The sequence below is a fragment of the Drosophila yakuba genome, chromosome 4 (genome assembly GCF_016746365.2).
Source record: "Drosophila yakuba strain Tai18E2 chromosome 4, Prin_Dyak_Tai18E2_2.1, whole genome shotgun sequence".
In the NCBI taxonomy this organism is placed as follows: Eukaryota; Metazoa; Arthropoda; class Insecta; order Diptera; family Drosophilidae; genus Drosophila; species Drosophila yakuba.
Genome location: NC_052531.2, coordinates 605,194 through 621,080, shown reverse-complemented (window position 1 = coordinate 621,080; position 15,887 = coordinate 605,194). Strand labels below are relative to the sequence as shown.

General features: G+C 39.1%; 1 protein-coding gene across 6 annotated transcripts in view; it reads right to left on the bottom strand.

Annotated features, from left to right (window-relative positions):
* Nucleotides 1-15,887, bottom strand: part of LOC6523728 (zinc finger protein 2) — a 42,200-nt gene that overhangs the window by 13,959 nt on the left and 12,354 nt on the right. For 2 of the 6 annotated variants that reach the window (XM_039376944.2, XM_039376945.1), the window contains exons 1-4: nt 14,717-14,780; nt 4,105-5,709; nt 2,599-2,780; nt 379-1,977 (exon numbers count right to left, since the gene is read on the bottom strand). In XM_039376944.2, coding sequence (XP_039232878.1) covers nt 379-1,977; nt 2,599-2,780; nt 4,105-5,678 — 3,355 coding nt within the window. In that variant the 5' untranslated portion in view covers nt 5,679-5,709; nt 14,717-14,780. Of the gene's footprint in view, nt 1-378; nt 1,978-2,598; nt 2,781-4,104; nt 5,710-11,354; nt 11,490-12,649; nt 13,342-14,716; nt 14,781-15,887 lie in introns of those variants that run through there. The other 4 variants (XM_043207206.1, XM_043207207.1, XM_043207205.1 and 1 more) reach the window with 4 other exon arrangements.

The following is a 15,887-nucleotide window of genomic DNA, read 5'->3' as shown; positions in this document are numbered from 1 at the left end:
GCCAAAAACTGTCATAGTTAAGACTCTTCTTCGCACTTCCACTACCTGAGTAACGGGTATCAAATAGTCGGGGAACTCGATTAAACCGTTCTCTCTTTTTTTGCGCCCGAATTTCCATCCATATCCCAAAACGAATGTTGAATTTTCTCGTTCGCACTCCCACTAGTTGAGTAACAGGTGATAGTCGAGGATCTCGACTATATCGTTTCTTCTTGTTCCTATATGTATCTAATCATTGCAAGGGTATACAACCTTCGGCTAGCCGAAGCTTCCTTTCATGTTTTTTTAAAGCTAAAATACACATACATTGGCAATTACTACCGAAATATCTTCCAATTTGAATTTTTTAGTAAGAAATAATAATGTGTTCCAACATACCTTCATTGTCCATGATCCATTCCGTCACTTTAAAAACTTCGTTTAGTGCGGGTATTTCTTGGTTTTCACTGCGACGCTGCAAGCAAATAAATTGCTCGACTTGCATGTGTCTCATTCCCTTTACATGCTGGACCATTTCATGTAGATTCGTGGCGGTAACGTTGCACAACTGACAGAGGAGCAGTTTCTTAGACGACTGCAATTGCTGATCTTCATCCGGACAGGAGCATTGAGGATCATCTTCCGCCGAGCCCGAGGACTTATTGTGCATTTCACTTTGCTGAACAATGTACAGTAAATGCTGGAATATCATTCGCATTGTGTCGTGACGCATCTGTTGTGTGTGCAGGCCCAGCTTCTGAATAGAATTGGTGTGGAAGTCACAGCAGTTGCACTTAAGTTGTACTACATTTGCGGCAAGCTGTTGTTGATACTGCATTTTATACTCATTTCGGGGACCGCCCTCTCTGATGTGGTTTATAAAGTTAAGCTTCTGTAAGTGCTTGTCCGTCTTGCTGTGTAGTTGAAAATTTGCCTTGAGATTCGTCTTGTAGTTGCACAGCCGGCATATATAGTTGTTATTGTGAATAACCATTATTTCGGAGGATGCACTGGAGGATTGCCGGGATCGATCTACCAGCAAATGCTGGTTCATATCGTCTAGGTTGTTCGTACTGAAGCAATCGCAGATTAGGCAGCTGTAGAAGGCCGTGGGCCACTTATCTGTTTTTGTCAGGGGATGAGGATCCCCTGATAAATCGCCGGGCACTTCGTTCAAGTGGCTCATTCCCATTGCCATTCCTAACCCCAAGCAAGCTCCTGTTCCATGACTGAGCTTCATTGGCTTGGGAGAAAAGGAAAACTGATCCGTAGTGCTCACGGGTGAAGATGAGGGTGATAGTTTGGTATTAGCTGTCTGCTGATGTTGTTGTTGTTGCTGTTGGTGAAGGAGCTGAATCATAAGGGCTTGGTTGTACGCTAGATCCGCCAACGCAACCTCGGGCATAAAACTTCCGGAGCTATGACCAGCAATATTCCCAGTGACGCTTTGTTGTTGTTGCTGTAAGAAATTAAATGCCTGGATGTGCTTGATGTTATTCTGCAGCACTGCCATGTTGTGGGTGTGCTTCTCGCTGGTCATGTGAATGCGCAGGTTGCGGGCCACGGAAGTTTCATAGCTACAGATGTCGCATCGAAATGAGGGCTTTGGCTTTGTGCCGCCGCTGTTTGTACTGATTCCGGCAGTAGCATTGGAACTATTTGCTCCAGTGGCGGCCGGCGTTGCGTTTCCGCTCAGGGATGCATTGCTGCCGACAATGTTGGATGAGCCGCTGCTTGCGCCAGAACCGCTGTTGGATGGACCTGCAGCAGTTACTTGGGGCGAGAGCAGCAGTTTGCCAGTCGCCGCTGCAGCAGCCGCAGCTGCAACCATATTTTGAGAGCTGTTTAGTTCCTGCATGTTGTTCAGATGTTTGTCCGATTGCATATGAATGGAAAGATTACCCTTGGTGGTCGTGGAGTAGTTACAGATTTCACAGCGATACGGCTTATAACCGCAAGAATAGGATTCTCCCCGTGCCAGCCGAGGATGCTGTTGTCCTATCCCAAAAGAAAATGGTTTAAATAAATTGATAATATGGTTTAAAATCCTTTTACAAATTATTTCCAAGGTATGTATGTATAATGTTAAATACTCATCCGTAAGGGAATGTTTTCGGCCTAAAACCCACTGTCAAAACCAATAACATAAAAGGAGCTAGCTATGAAAAGCAGAATTATCGTTAACACTGCAGATGAAATTATGTTCTTTTTCTCAAATTATTGGATCCTTTAATATTAAGAAAAACCATGTTGATTATTAATATTATTATTTATGTCCTGTGGGAGCTGTATAATATAATAGTCCAATCCGATCCGTCCTTCTTATATATAAACTACTAGCAACAAAAAGGAGGCATCTAAAAAAGTTTGCTGCAAATAGCAAATAATAGTATACGTAAAAACAATCGCACGAATGGGTGGTGAGTCCAACAAAGGCTGACTTGCCCCGCTTGCATGAGTATACAAACTATAACATATTGTCATCAATAAATTCGAGAAATCGGAAAAAATAATATAATCCGTTATTCTACGTTGTAATTCCTACAAAGGCCCTATATTATATGTAGTAAATTTGGGAAATATTTAGAAATATTTAAGTAAAGTTAACGGACTTAGTACCTGCAAGGCAATAACCACAGGCACTCTCCCCATCAGGATGTTTTTCCCTCATGTGGATCTCCAATGTTTCCTGGTATTTATAGTGCCAATTGCACTGGGGACATTTAAGAGTCTTGCAGGAGTTGCGAGTAGACATTTGCACGCCGCTGTTTAATCGAGCTGAGTTTAGAAGCATTTCACAGCTGGGGAAATTGAAAATAAGCAGAGTAATATAATAATCATTAAACAATGAAACATACTATGTAAAAGAGAGTCAAAAATCTGTAAACGATTTAATTTAATTAGATTAGATTTGACTTAATTAGATTACTATTTATTTATTTCCTTCTCAATATTCCTTCCGGCTGATATTTAATTTGAACAGTAACTCAGCTTCTAATGCAGGGAAGGCACCTTAAAACATTTATTAGTAGTAGTATCATCGCTACCTAGCAAAGTGACAAAGCTGTTCGCCTCGACCCAGGCGACACCATTCAATTGTAACAATTGGGGACCGGACGGCTAGGCGGTCAGAAACATTTATTAAGTGAAATCAGCGCAATTGGTTTAATTTTTGTTGGTTCAGCCGCCATCATAAATTTACGCCACAGCAATATTAAACTGGCCCCTCCCTGCAGATCATATCATCATGACAAAGATTCCCAACAAGCTGTTAATTGAAATATACAGGCATATTATATATATTTATGGGATCGGAGACTAAAAGTAGTGTGTCCCTTATTAACAAGAACAGATTCCACGAACTCCATTTAACAATTTATGGTGGTATATTCATATCAACTTATTCGCTTTCTGTTCGCATTGGTAAATATAAACATTACCCTTTTAATTACTATATTCTATTTAATAAAGGTTACAACCTAAATGTTCGCCGTGAAATAAATATTAAAATGTAAGAGTGGAAAATAACTAGTACACCTGTTGGTTTGCTAAAACATAATTGCATTTGTCGGAGTTAGGGCTTTTCAGTTACTTTGCCATCATAAACAAATTCGACACCCTCAAAACGTCTCCACAAATTCACCAGGAAATATTTTCAGTGGTATTTTAGGTATTTTTTGTCAAAGCCGGGTTGGGATTTGGAAGTAGACATATTTATTCAAGTGTGAAGCAATTAGTGGGATCTAACTAACCGGAGGGCTTTTTATCATCAACCCAATTGTCATTTGTGTTTAAATGAACAGCATATAAGCCTGTCCAGCGGGCAAGTAATCAACCTATGACGTTCCCGCTGTTGGCCTAATGACTTATTGTTCAACAGTGGCAAAAAGTTTCCGGCTACAGTAGCAAGTCCGAATATCCTTAATAATTGCGCATATTACGGCATTATGAAGGAACTTAATATTTGCACCCTCCACGTGGTATATGCGGTCCTCAAAGGCAACCCTTCACCAATCAGCCATCAAATGCCTGCAGCAAGGGCCACGACTTCCCATCCACAACAACCTATCCATCCCCCGGAATCGGACAGAGACCCGAACTGCTACTGCATAATCTATTTCTTACCGCGCACAGTCTACTCCTTGGGGACGACCATTGATGTGCTCGGAACAGGCGCCGATTGTAAAGCTGGATGTGGCGCTCGACGCATTTCCAGCGCTGGCCACCGAGGAGGTGCTGGGTGATATGGCCAGGGTAACACTGTTGCTGCAAGGTGAACGATGTGGGGTTTGCTGTGGCTGAGACTGAATCTGCAGTTGGGGCAGAGATTGGGAAATCTGGTGATGTGAAGAAGACGGTGACTTTGACCGCTGCTGGATGTCGAAAAGCTCGCAGGTTTTACAGTCCATACTTTTGAGGTCGGGATGATCGGGACATGGGCTTGGAAATAAGGAACTCTGGTGCTGATGTTGCTGCAGCTGCTGTTGAAGGAACTCTGTGATCACCTTAACCCGGTTCTCATTCGATTCGTTGGCGGCCAGCGCTGCTAAAGATGCATGGAAGGAACTGACTTGAGGAGTGTATACACCACCTGTTGTCATGTGCTGCAGTTGCGAAAAACCTGAGCAGGGAACATCCGAATCATTTGTTTGAGGTGATGTGGACATAGAGCCAATCTTCATTTCCACCTCTGACGAAGACGACGAGGGTGGCTCTGTTTCTTGGTTGCAATGTGTTGACTTATGGTTACTTATATTATCAGTACTGGGTGATAAGACCTCCCCGGATGCGTATGTCGATGTAGGTGAACTGGTTGAGGAAACTTTTGATAGGTTATTAGTCTTTGCTGTTGCTGAGTTTAAGGAACCAAATTTCACAGTTAATTTTCCCGCTACTTTAGGCGATGATAATGGGAGATATGCACTAGGTGCCGCCATTTTATTACTACTAGTGTACTGATCCGTTTCAGACTCTTGCTCCCGGTCCTCGTTAAGGGGCGGATTCTGCTCAGTCTCTTGCTTATTTTCGGGCTCGAGTTCGGAGTCATTGCTGATGACTGGCTGCGGAGACAGAGGCAGAGCTTGGTCACTGCCCTCAGTTGCTGTTTGAAGCTTCTCGGTATCATTGCTGTCAGTAGAGGCGTCTTTACCCAAGGGCTGTAGAAATGATATCTGCGGCTTTTCATCCATATTTCTCTGAATAATGGCACTGGAGTACTCGCGATTAAGTAGCTGCTGGTCCAGCTCTTCCAAATTGAGTCGGTGTTCAGTGTTTGCATGCAAGCTAAAGGACTTAACGTTGCCAAATGACAACTTGCATATAAAACACATTAAAATTGGTTTCTGGATTTTGAATGCTCTGATTTGTTCTTGGCAAGTTGAGTTAGCATCTTGCGCGGACACCACACGAAAGGAATGGATTTTCGGACTCGATTTGTAGGAAGCGCCTACTGAGGATTCATCTTCCTCCTGCCTTTTGTTTTCACTTTGCTCTAAAGGTGGATGTTCTATTTCATTCTCTCCCTGCCCACGATCTTTACCCTTTGACAGGTTCTTTAGTGAATCCGATGTTGAAGCATAACAAATTTGGCCAGACCCTGATCGACCTACATTGGCATTATCTGTGGCTATGATGTATGCGCTGCCATCAAGATTGTAAACTATTTTCCCGTCAAAAGTTTCCACATCAGAACTGGACATTAGAGAGCCGTCGTCATTACCATTATTGGACCTGAAAAATAGTTTAAAATATACATTTGTAGTAAGATAATAAAATATTTATTTATATAATTTATAATTTGTAGACTAAGAGCAAGGAATGTTTTATAAAAATCAGTTCGAAAAAAATACAGTACAATGCGATTCTAAGTCTAAAACAAGAGAGAACGCTTTAGTCGAGTTCCCCGACTATCTGATACCCGTTACTCAGCTAGTGGAAGTGCGAAGGTGAGTCTTGGCGGTTTGTGTGCGTTAGAGTGGGCGTGGCAAAAAGTTGTTTGGCAAAGCGATAGAAATTTACGAGACTAATACAAAAATGAAAAATATGAAAACATTTTTCAAAAGTGTGGGCGTGGCAGTTTTGGGCGGTTTGTGGGCGTTAGAGTGGGTGTGGCAAAAAGTTTTTTTTGGCAAATCGATAAAAATTTACAAAACCAATACAAAAACAAGAGAGAACGCTATAGTCGAGTTCCTCGACTATCTGATACCCGTTACTCAGCTAGTGTAAGTGCGAAGGACAGTTTTTGGCGGTTTGTGGGCGTTAGAGTGGGCGTGGCAAAAAGATTTTTTGCAAATCGATAGAAAATTACAAGACTAATACAAAAATGAAAAAATTTCAAAACATTTTTCAAAAGTGTGGGCGTGGCAGTTTTGGGCGGTTTGTGGGCGTTAGAGTGGGCGTGGCAACCTGAATCGACAAACTTGCGCTGCGTCTATGTCCCTGGAGTCTGTGTGCTTAGTCTCAACTTTCTAGCTTTTGTAGTTCCTGAGATCTCGACGTTCATACGGACAGACAGACGGACAGACGGACAGACGGACAGACGGACGGACAGACGGACATGGCCAAATCGACTCGGCTATTGATCCTGATCAAGAATATATATACTTTATATGGTCGGAAACGCTTCCTTCTGCCTGTTACATACTTTTCAACGAATCTAGTATACCCTTTTACTCTACGAGTAACGGGTATAAAAACATTTTTCAAAAGTGTGGGCGTGGCAGCTTTGGCCGTTTTGGGAGCTTTAGATTGGGCGTGCCAAAAAGTTTTTTTTCAAGTCGATAGAAAATTACAAGACCAATACAAAAATGAAATAATATCAAAACATTTTTCAAAAGTGTGGGCGTGGCAGCTTTGTGCGGTTTGTGGGCGTTAGAGTGGGCGTGGCAACATGAGTCGACAATCTTGCGCTGCGTCTATGTCTCTGGTGTCAGTATTCTTAATCTGAACTTTCCAGCTTTTGTAGTTCCTGAGATCTCGACGTTCATACGGACGGACAGACGGACATGGTCAGATCGACTCGGCTATTGATCCTGATTAAGAATATACATATATACTTTATATGGTCGGAAACGCTTTCTTCTGCCTGTTACATTCTTTTCAACGAATCTAGTATACCCTTCTACTCTACGATTAACTATTCTAACTGTTCATATATGCTAACTATTCATATATGCTAATTATCTCATAAAAACTTCGCTAAGAAATATATAATACTATAGCTACTTTTTCGGGCGTAAAGTATGCAAACGGTTAAAAGGAATAATCTAGAATATACATCTTGATTAGAATCCTTATGAACGTCAAGGTCTCGGGAACTAAGAAGCACGTCTATTTTATTATATGTTATCTATATAAAATTGATGATGACAACTCCTATTTAAAAATTTCAGATTTGCAATTTTGTGACTACCATTTTTATAGCCATTACTCGTAGATTAAAGGTGTATACTAGATTTGTTTAAAAGTATGTAACAAGCAGAAGCGTAAAGATCTGGCCATGTCCGTCTTACTGTCCGTCTGCCTGGCCGTATGAAAGTCGAGATCTTAGGAACTATAAAGCTAGAAAGTTGAGATTAAGCATGCAGACTCAGATTGTTGACCCATGTCGCCACGCCCACTCTAACGCCCACAAACCGCCAAAAACGGTCAGGGTCGAAATTTCTCCTTCGCACTTCCACTAGCTGCGTTACGGGTATCAGATAGTCGGGGAACTCCACTGTAGCGTTCTCTCTTTTTTCATTTGTTTATTAGTTTTATAAATTTTCATTAATTTGCTAAAATAAACTTTTTGCTACGCCTTTTCTAACGCCCACAAATCGCCCAAGACTGCCACGCCTACACTTTTAAAAAAAGTTTTTATACCCGTTACTCGTAGAGTAAAAGGGTATACTAGATTCGTTGAAAAGTATGTAACAGGCAGAAGGAAGCGTTTCCGACCATATAAAGTATATATATTCTTGATCAGGATCAATAGCCGAGTCGATCTGGTCATGTCCGTCTGTCTGTCCGACCGTATGAACGCTGAGATCTCAGGAACTACAAAAGCTAGAAAGTAGAGACTCGGCATACAGACTCCAGAGACATAGACACAGCGCAAGTTTGTCGATTCCCGTTGCCACGCCCACTCTAACGCCCACAAACCGCCAAATACTGCCACGCCCACACTTTTGAAAATTGTTTTAATATTTTTTCATTTTTGTATTTATCTTGTAAAAAAACTTTTTTTCTAACGCCCACAAACCGCCCAAAGCTGCCACGCCCACACTTTTGAAAATTTGTTTCATTTTTGTATTGGTCTTGTAAATTTCTATCGATTGGCCAAAAAACTTGTTGCCACGCCCACTAAAACGCCCACAAACCGCCAAAAACTGTCAGTGTTGAAGACTCTCCTTCGCACTTCCAGTAGCTGAGTAACGGGTATCAGATAGTCGGGGAACTCGACTATAGCGTTCTCTCTTGTTTTTTTTCTAATTTTTGTTGGTCTTGTAAATGTCTCTCGATTTGCCAAAATCTTTTAGTGTTGAAATTTCTTCTTCGTACGGGTATTTAAATGTTTGGGAACTCGACTATAGCATTCTCTTTTGTTTTTATATAAATTCTAAATTTCAGATTTAATTAATTAGTTATGATCAAAATATTTTTTAAAAATCATGACTCGGTGATAACCGGCATCTGATAGTCGAGGTAAGGGCTTTTTAATATCCGTTTCCCTGTGAGAGAAGATGATATCCCGTCACAGCTTATACGCATACCTTAAATTATGGTCTCGTTTGTACTGGTGTAGGCACAAATAGAAAAGTTCACTGCCATGTGGTTGTGAACAAAACAAAGGAAGTCAAGGTTTCGCTGCTGTCATCCCCACCACCGATCCGCATCCGTCCCCTCTCAGATTCGTTCGGACTATTCGCGCGTGCCTTTTTGTTGTATGTCTTTATTTCTCTGGAGTCGTTGTTATCTGTTCTTCATATTCCTCAACTGGTTTCACACAGTCGGTTTTGCGGGCTTAGTTTGCTTATGCTTATGTAGCCAATACACCCACATACAAATTCCGTGATATATCAACCACCACCATCATCACAGCCTGGTTTTGTTTCGTTTTGAATTTGCTCGCAAGTTCGAATGCAGCTTTCGGTTTTAACTGTGGTTTTGGCTGTGCTTCCAGTTGAGATTGCAGTTGAGTCCGTATGCAAAGAACTCTTGACGTACTTTGAACCCAGGACGGCAGCCTGAGCAGTGCGTTTTCTCATCGTACCTTTAGCGTACAGTATCGTTTTTATCACTTCTTCATCAGGACGGCCAATTCCGTGGTGGTAAGGATGACTTGCCAAATATTCTTATTATTCTTGTTATTTTTGCCATTAGCCATAGGTTTTTTAGAAGACTTTGTCGATAAGTTTATATAAAATTATAGGGCTGCTAAAATCAAAATTGAATATTAAACAAGAAAGAACGCTATAGTCGAGTTCCCCGACTATCTGATACCAGTTTCTCAGCTAGTGGAAGTGCGAAGGAGAAATTTAAACACTGAGTGGGCGTGCCAAAAAAATTTTTGGCATATCGAGAGAAATTTACGAGACTAACAAAGATGTGAAAAAATATCAAAACAGAATTTTTTATCAAATCGATAGAAATTTACAAGACAGATGTTAATACTGATCAAGAATATGTATACTTCGTATCTTACATATGTCAAAAATATGTTTTCTATTTGCAGATATGCTTATATAAGTTCATTTCATGAATTAATTTCTGTACCGTTTGCATCACTTGCCCAACAATGCAAACAATTATTTTAAATTACCTACTCAATGACTGCTCCGTGTAATGACTAGAACGTTGAACTCTGTCCCATTTGATGTGTGATTATAGAGAAGTTAAGAAATAAAATCCCACGGTTCAAATTCGAGGTTTATAGACTACAGAATATTTGAGACACTAAAAAAGTATCCTCTCAGAATATTTAAAGTCATTATTTCTTAGAAATTATCAGATAATATTCTCTTATTTAGTCAACGCCAATGTAAATAAAAGTACCCAAAAAACATCTTAGCGAAGTAAAAACTGATAACTTCTACATATGTTTTGTGCAGAAAAATTATATTACACTTGACTTTATAAATACATTTGCTCATATTTACTTAACCGACATACTGCAACATAATATATATTTGTCAATATAGTCTTTATCTCTATTAGAACGCCGATCTACAATCTTTTTGGAAAAGATTTACAAAGGCACATACAACTCCAAAAATATATGATATTTGCGGACGAATAATAGTCACATTAAGCGCCTTTTTACAAATAATTTGAAAACACCGTTTTAACGACAAAAAGCACGCTTCAGTGGCTAAAGTGGCTTATAGTGGAGCGGACATACGGCAAAAACTGTGGGTTTTTAAGTAGCAGATCAAGAAATATTCAGCTTAAGCCGCTTAATAATAAAAAAGTGAATTCAAGACTTCAAAACAAAAATTTCATTCAGAATGACGGAATGACAGAAAGAGACAAACGCTTTAATTTCGAAAAGGCGTTTAAAATCTTGTTTAAAGAATATCTTTTTAAACGGAATATCATATTATTATGCCTATTTTGAGTCCGAATACAAAGGTGTTCAAAAGTAGTAATGTGGCACCAACCTCAACAGCTCCGATTTTTGAAATCTTTGTTTTCGTTCTCCGACCCAATGTGAAACCTTTTTAGCAAAGCAATAGTTGTAGACAATAATTTTAAAATCAAATCATATTTTAAAAGTCAATGAATTATTAATATTTGCGATAAGATTTGCGAACATCAAGATCAGATAGCTGACATGGGAATAATCGAAAAATAAATGGGAATAAGGTATTTCGTTGTTTTTAATCATAAAGTGTTCTAATTCGGTATACCTCAGTTTTGACATGGTTTAGTTATTTTTGATCATATAGTGTCCAACTAATATATAATTACTGAAAGGGTATACAAGTTTAGGCTTGCCTTAATGGGTTTACTGTCATTTCTCTTTTTTTCATGCCATTCGGACTTACAATCCAATCTAGAAAGATTTAAAATATGGTGCCATGATAACTTACTTAACACAAATGTTAATAATTGACTTTGTCTTAGTGGGTGCTTTTTATTTTGGACTAAAAATCTTGGTGTTTCTTTTTTACCCAAAACGTACATTTTCAGATCATATTTCGTTAACTGTCAATAAAGCCAGGGGTGTGTTTGGTTTTATGAAAAGGTAGTCAAAGGAATTTGAAGACGCTTACATGTCTAAATTCTTATGTGAAATGAATAAGAATCTTGAGTATGTATCACAACGCTCAGATTAAATTAGGTGCTAATTATATTGCTACCTTATTCCAGTATAATAATGTAATATTACTTACATTCCTTAGCCAACCATAGAACGATGCTTGGAACAGTCTTTATTTGTTATCTCATTCGTGGGGAAGTTGATGTATTTTTTTTGGGAGTCGAGCCTCGGTCGGTTGGGCGAGAGTTGTGTTATTTATCGTTTGGTATTAGAATTCAAATTTATAAATTCATTTTATACCCTTTACTCGTAAAAGTACTAGATTATTTTTAAAACTCTAACGCCCACAAACCGCCCTAAACTGTCACGCCCACACTTTACAAAAATGTTTTTACATTTTTTAATTTTTTTATTAGTCTGTCAAAAATCTTTTGACTTGCAATAGATTTTTTACCACGCCCACTCACACAAAAACTCACACAAAAACTCCCACCCCCACACTTTTAAAAAATGTTTTGATATTTTTTCACATTGTTATACCCGTTACTCGTAGAGTAAAAGGGTATACTAGATTCGTTGAAAAGTATGTAACAGGCAGAAGGAAGCGTTTCCGACCATATAAAGTATATATATTCTTGATCAGGATCAGTAGCCGAGTCGATCTGGCCATGTCCGTCTGTCCGTCCGTCTGTCTGTCCGTCTGTCCGTATGAACGTCGAGATCTCAGGAACTACAAAAGCTAGAAAGTTGAGATTGAGTATACAGACTCCAGGGACATAGACGCAGCGCAAGTTTGTCGAATCATGCTGCCACGCCCACTCTAACACCCACAAACCGCCTAAAACTGCCACGCCCACACTTTTAAAAAATGTTTTGATATTTTTTCATTTTTGTATTGTTCTTGTAAATTTCTATCGATTTGCCAAAAAACTTTTTGCCACGCCCACTCTAACGCCCACAAACCGCCCAAAGCTGCTACGCCCACACTTTTGAAAAATGTTTTGATATTTTTTCATTTTTGTATTGGTCTTGTAAACTTCTATCGATTTGCCAAAAAACTTTCTGCCACGTCCACTATAACGCCTACAAACCGGCAAAAACTGTGTTTAAGACTCTCCTTTTCCCTTCCACTAGCTGAGTAACGGGTATCAGATAGTCGGGGAACTCGACTATAGCGTTCTCTCTTGTTAGTCTTGTAAATATGTCTCGATTTGCCAAAAATCTTTTTGCCACGCCCACTCTAACGCCCACAAACCGCGAAAACCTGTCATTGCTGAAATTTCTTCCTCGCACTTCCTCTAGCTGAGTAGTGGGTATCAGATAGTCGAGGAACTCGACTATAGCGTTCTCTCTTATTTTTATTTTGCCATCCGTTAAATTTTAAAGCGCTATGGTCTTAATAATATATAAAAATCTACGATGTTTTACCTTCAAACGAATTTGCATGCGATTTCTTGGCTAAGTGATTTCGAAGGTATCAACAATTGTGGTAGCAATCGTACACTCAAACACAAATGACATGTGTGAGTGCAGTGTGCTCACGTGCAATTACACGCACACACAGTATTTAAGTTGTCATCGGAGCCAGAGTTACCATTAAATAGGTATAATGCAGTTGAGAAAACGCATTTCAGATAATTGTCCAGTCGAAATGGGCTTGGTAATTACCTGGCTCGTTAGGGCTCTATTTTTTTCTTTTGTTGTCATCGCAGTAATTTGTATATATTCTGAGCGACCGCACGGAATGCCTAATAAGTAATAACGTGGGCTTCAGTTTTATACATACACAATTTATATGCGTATGTGATTCTGTTTTAAATAGAGCTTCAATAAGTCAAATATATTTCAAAGATTTTTTGACTTATAATGAGATTTAAAGTTTTCACCTCTCGTTCTTTGTAATATTATCCAAATTTCAAAATATACCATCGCGGTAAGAAAGTGAGTGGTCGAGACTCCAGCGAAGGCGGTAAACCTTAAGGTGCTCTTGAGCAATACAAGCCCAAGGATTCGATAAGGATGGTGGTAAGGGAAGGTACACTCACCAAGTACAATACTCAATCGGCATGTCTGTGATTGTGTTCACTTCTTTTTTTTTACTAAGAAATCGTCTTTTGTTCTCAGAGATTCAGCATAAAAAGTTGCGAATATAAAACAAAAGTGTCACTTGCCGTGGGTCTGGAGGTACCAGACGACGATGTCCGAGGCTGAGCTTGCATTGTTATTTTCCTTTGTCGCTGGCTTTGTTTGTGTTGATTCGTTTTTAGAAGTATTTATTCATGTATGTATGTGTGAATGTATATGTGCCCATTTGATTCTTCCAGAGTCTCACAATCATTCATTTCGGTAAGATCAATGAATCGATACGATATACCTGGGGAGGCAAAGGACAGCGACATAAAGGAAATCAGAAGGCGAAAGCTAAGCGGTATGAGTTCCTGGGATCGAGACGAGATCACAAAGTTTCACTTGATGAACTGTTTTCAAAATTTACGAAGGGAGTACAGAAAAAAACCAATAAATTTACTTTTAGCGTTCATTAAAATTGTCGCCGATTGTTTTCGCTGCATGAATATGTTAATTGCAGGCTGGCCTTCGATAACGAGGTAACAACTGCATGCGAAGTTCGAGTAATACTTTTGTCATACACATCTCCAGGACAAAAAAATGCAAAAAATTAAATACTATTAAATTTAAAATAAACTTCAAATACTTCAATTTTGATTTACTTTTTGTATTGAAAACAGTTGCCTTTAATGAATTTACATTGTTGGCTGTATTTATAATATAGTAAAAGAACGTATATGAAAATGTATTCAACTAGAAATGAGTAGTCATAAGTCGTGTTGGTGAAGTGGCAGTTGACAATTTAAATCCCTGAATTCATAAATAGCAATGACCAGCACACAGGATGAAGACAAGGATTTCTACGGGAATTGGAATTTTGACTCAAAGAACTTCACTGGCTCAGAAAAGAAGTAATACAGCAAAAATGAAAACACACACGCATATATACAATATCAAAAGGGGACAAAACAAAGATGAAGAAAAATGTATTGTGTTTTATTAAAGGAATTGTTTTCTGTGCCTTATTTTTCTCAGAACAAAGTGATGTATGAGCTCCATAGGCTGAACACAATACGTATCTTGTGAGTAGAGACTGGTACTGTAGTCGAAATTGGATTGGGGATTGTGATTCTAGCTGGTTTGAAAAAACAGAAAGGGCGGGACGGTTGCGCTGTTAAGCCGTTAAATCGGGGCGACAGTGTTTGGTGAACACTTTGTAACTATGCAACCGTAGAACCTCACCGTGAGTTGCAGACCAGCGGATCAATTGTTGAACCTAACCGAATTGGTCTAAAGAATTATTATGATGACAATCTTTAAAAGATATTTTCAGACATATGTACACATTTTTGATAATTGTAAACTAGAATATTCGAATTCTTTAAACACAATTTATAATTGTATTATTTAATATTAGGTAGAACTTACCAAGTTATTGAGTCAATTTTATAGTCACCCCTTAACAGACTAGGAGTTTTCTGAAAAGAAGAAACTAGCATTTTAGGTTATGAATTAACTAATAGAGAGAACGCTATAGTCGAGTTCCCCGACTATCTGATACCCGTTACTCAGCTAGTGGAAGGGAAAAGGAGAGTCTTAACACAGTTTTTGGCGGTTTGTAGGCGTTATAGTGGGCGTGGCAGAACGTTTTTTGGCAAATCGATAGAAATTCACAAGACCAATTTAAAAATGAAAAAATATCAAAACATTTTTCAAAAGTGTGAGCGTATCAGCCTTGGGCGGTTTGAGGGCGTTAGAGTGGGCGTGGCAAAAAGTTTTTTGGTAAATCGATAAAAAATTACTAGACTAATACAAAAGTGAAAAAATTTCAAAACATTTTTCAAAATTGTGGGCGTGGCAGTTTTGGGCGGTTTGTGGGCGTTAGAGTGGGCGTGGCAAAAAGGTTTTTTGGTAAATAGATAGAAAATTACAAGACTAATACAAAAATGAAAAAATTTCAAAACATTTTTTAAAAGTGTGGGCGTGGCAGTTTTGGGCGGTTTGTGGGCGTTAGAGTGGGCGTGGCAACATTAAGCAACAAACTTGCGCTGCTTCTATGTCCCTGGAGTTTGTATGCTTAATCTCAACTTTCTAGCTTTAGTAGTTCCTGAGATCTCGACGTTCATACGGACGGACAGACGGACGGACAGACGGACGGACAGACGGACATGGCCAGATCGACTCGGCTATTGATCCTGATCAAGAATATATATACTTTATATGGTCGGAAACGCTTCCTTCTGCCTGTTACATACTTTTCAACGAATCTAGTATACCCTTTTACTCTACGAGTAACGGATATAAATATATATGGGTAAAGCAAGGCTCTTCATACTCCTTTTTATACCTATATATGTACTAAATCGCAAAACTCTATCTTATAGTAATAGTACAGTAGCCGACTTTTTTAGCAAACAAACTCAAGTTCAATGTCCAAAAAAGTCATTGACATATGCTAAGTTATGTAAAAGTAGATACAACGACTTTGGTAGCACTTGCTCACAATACCAAAAAGGTGTTGAAGTATTTTAAATTCAATGAGCATCACCTAGTTTTCGTTAAATTCGGAAATTACGGGATGGGTAAAAGCAGAGCACGT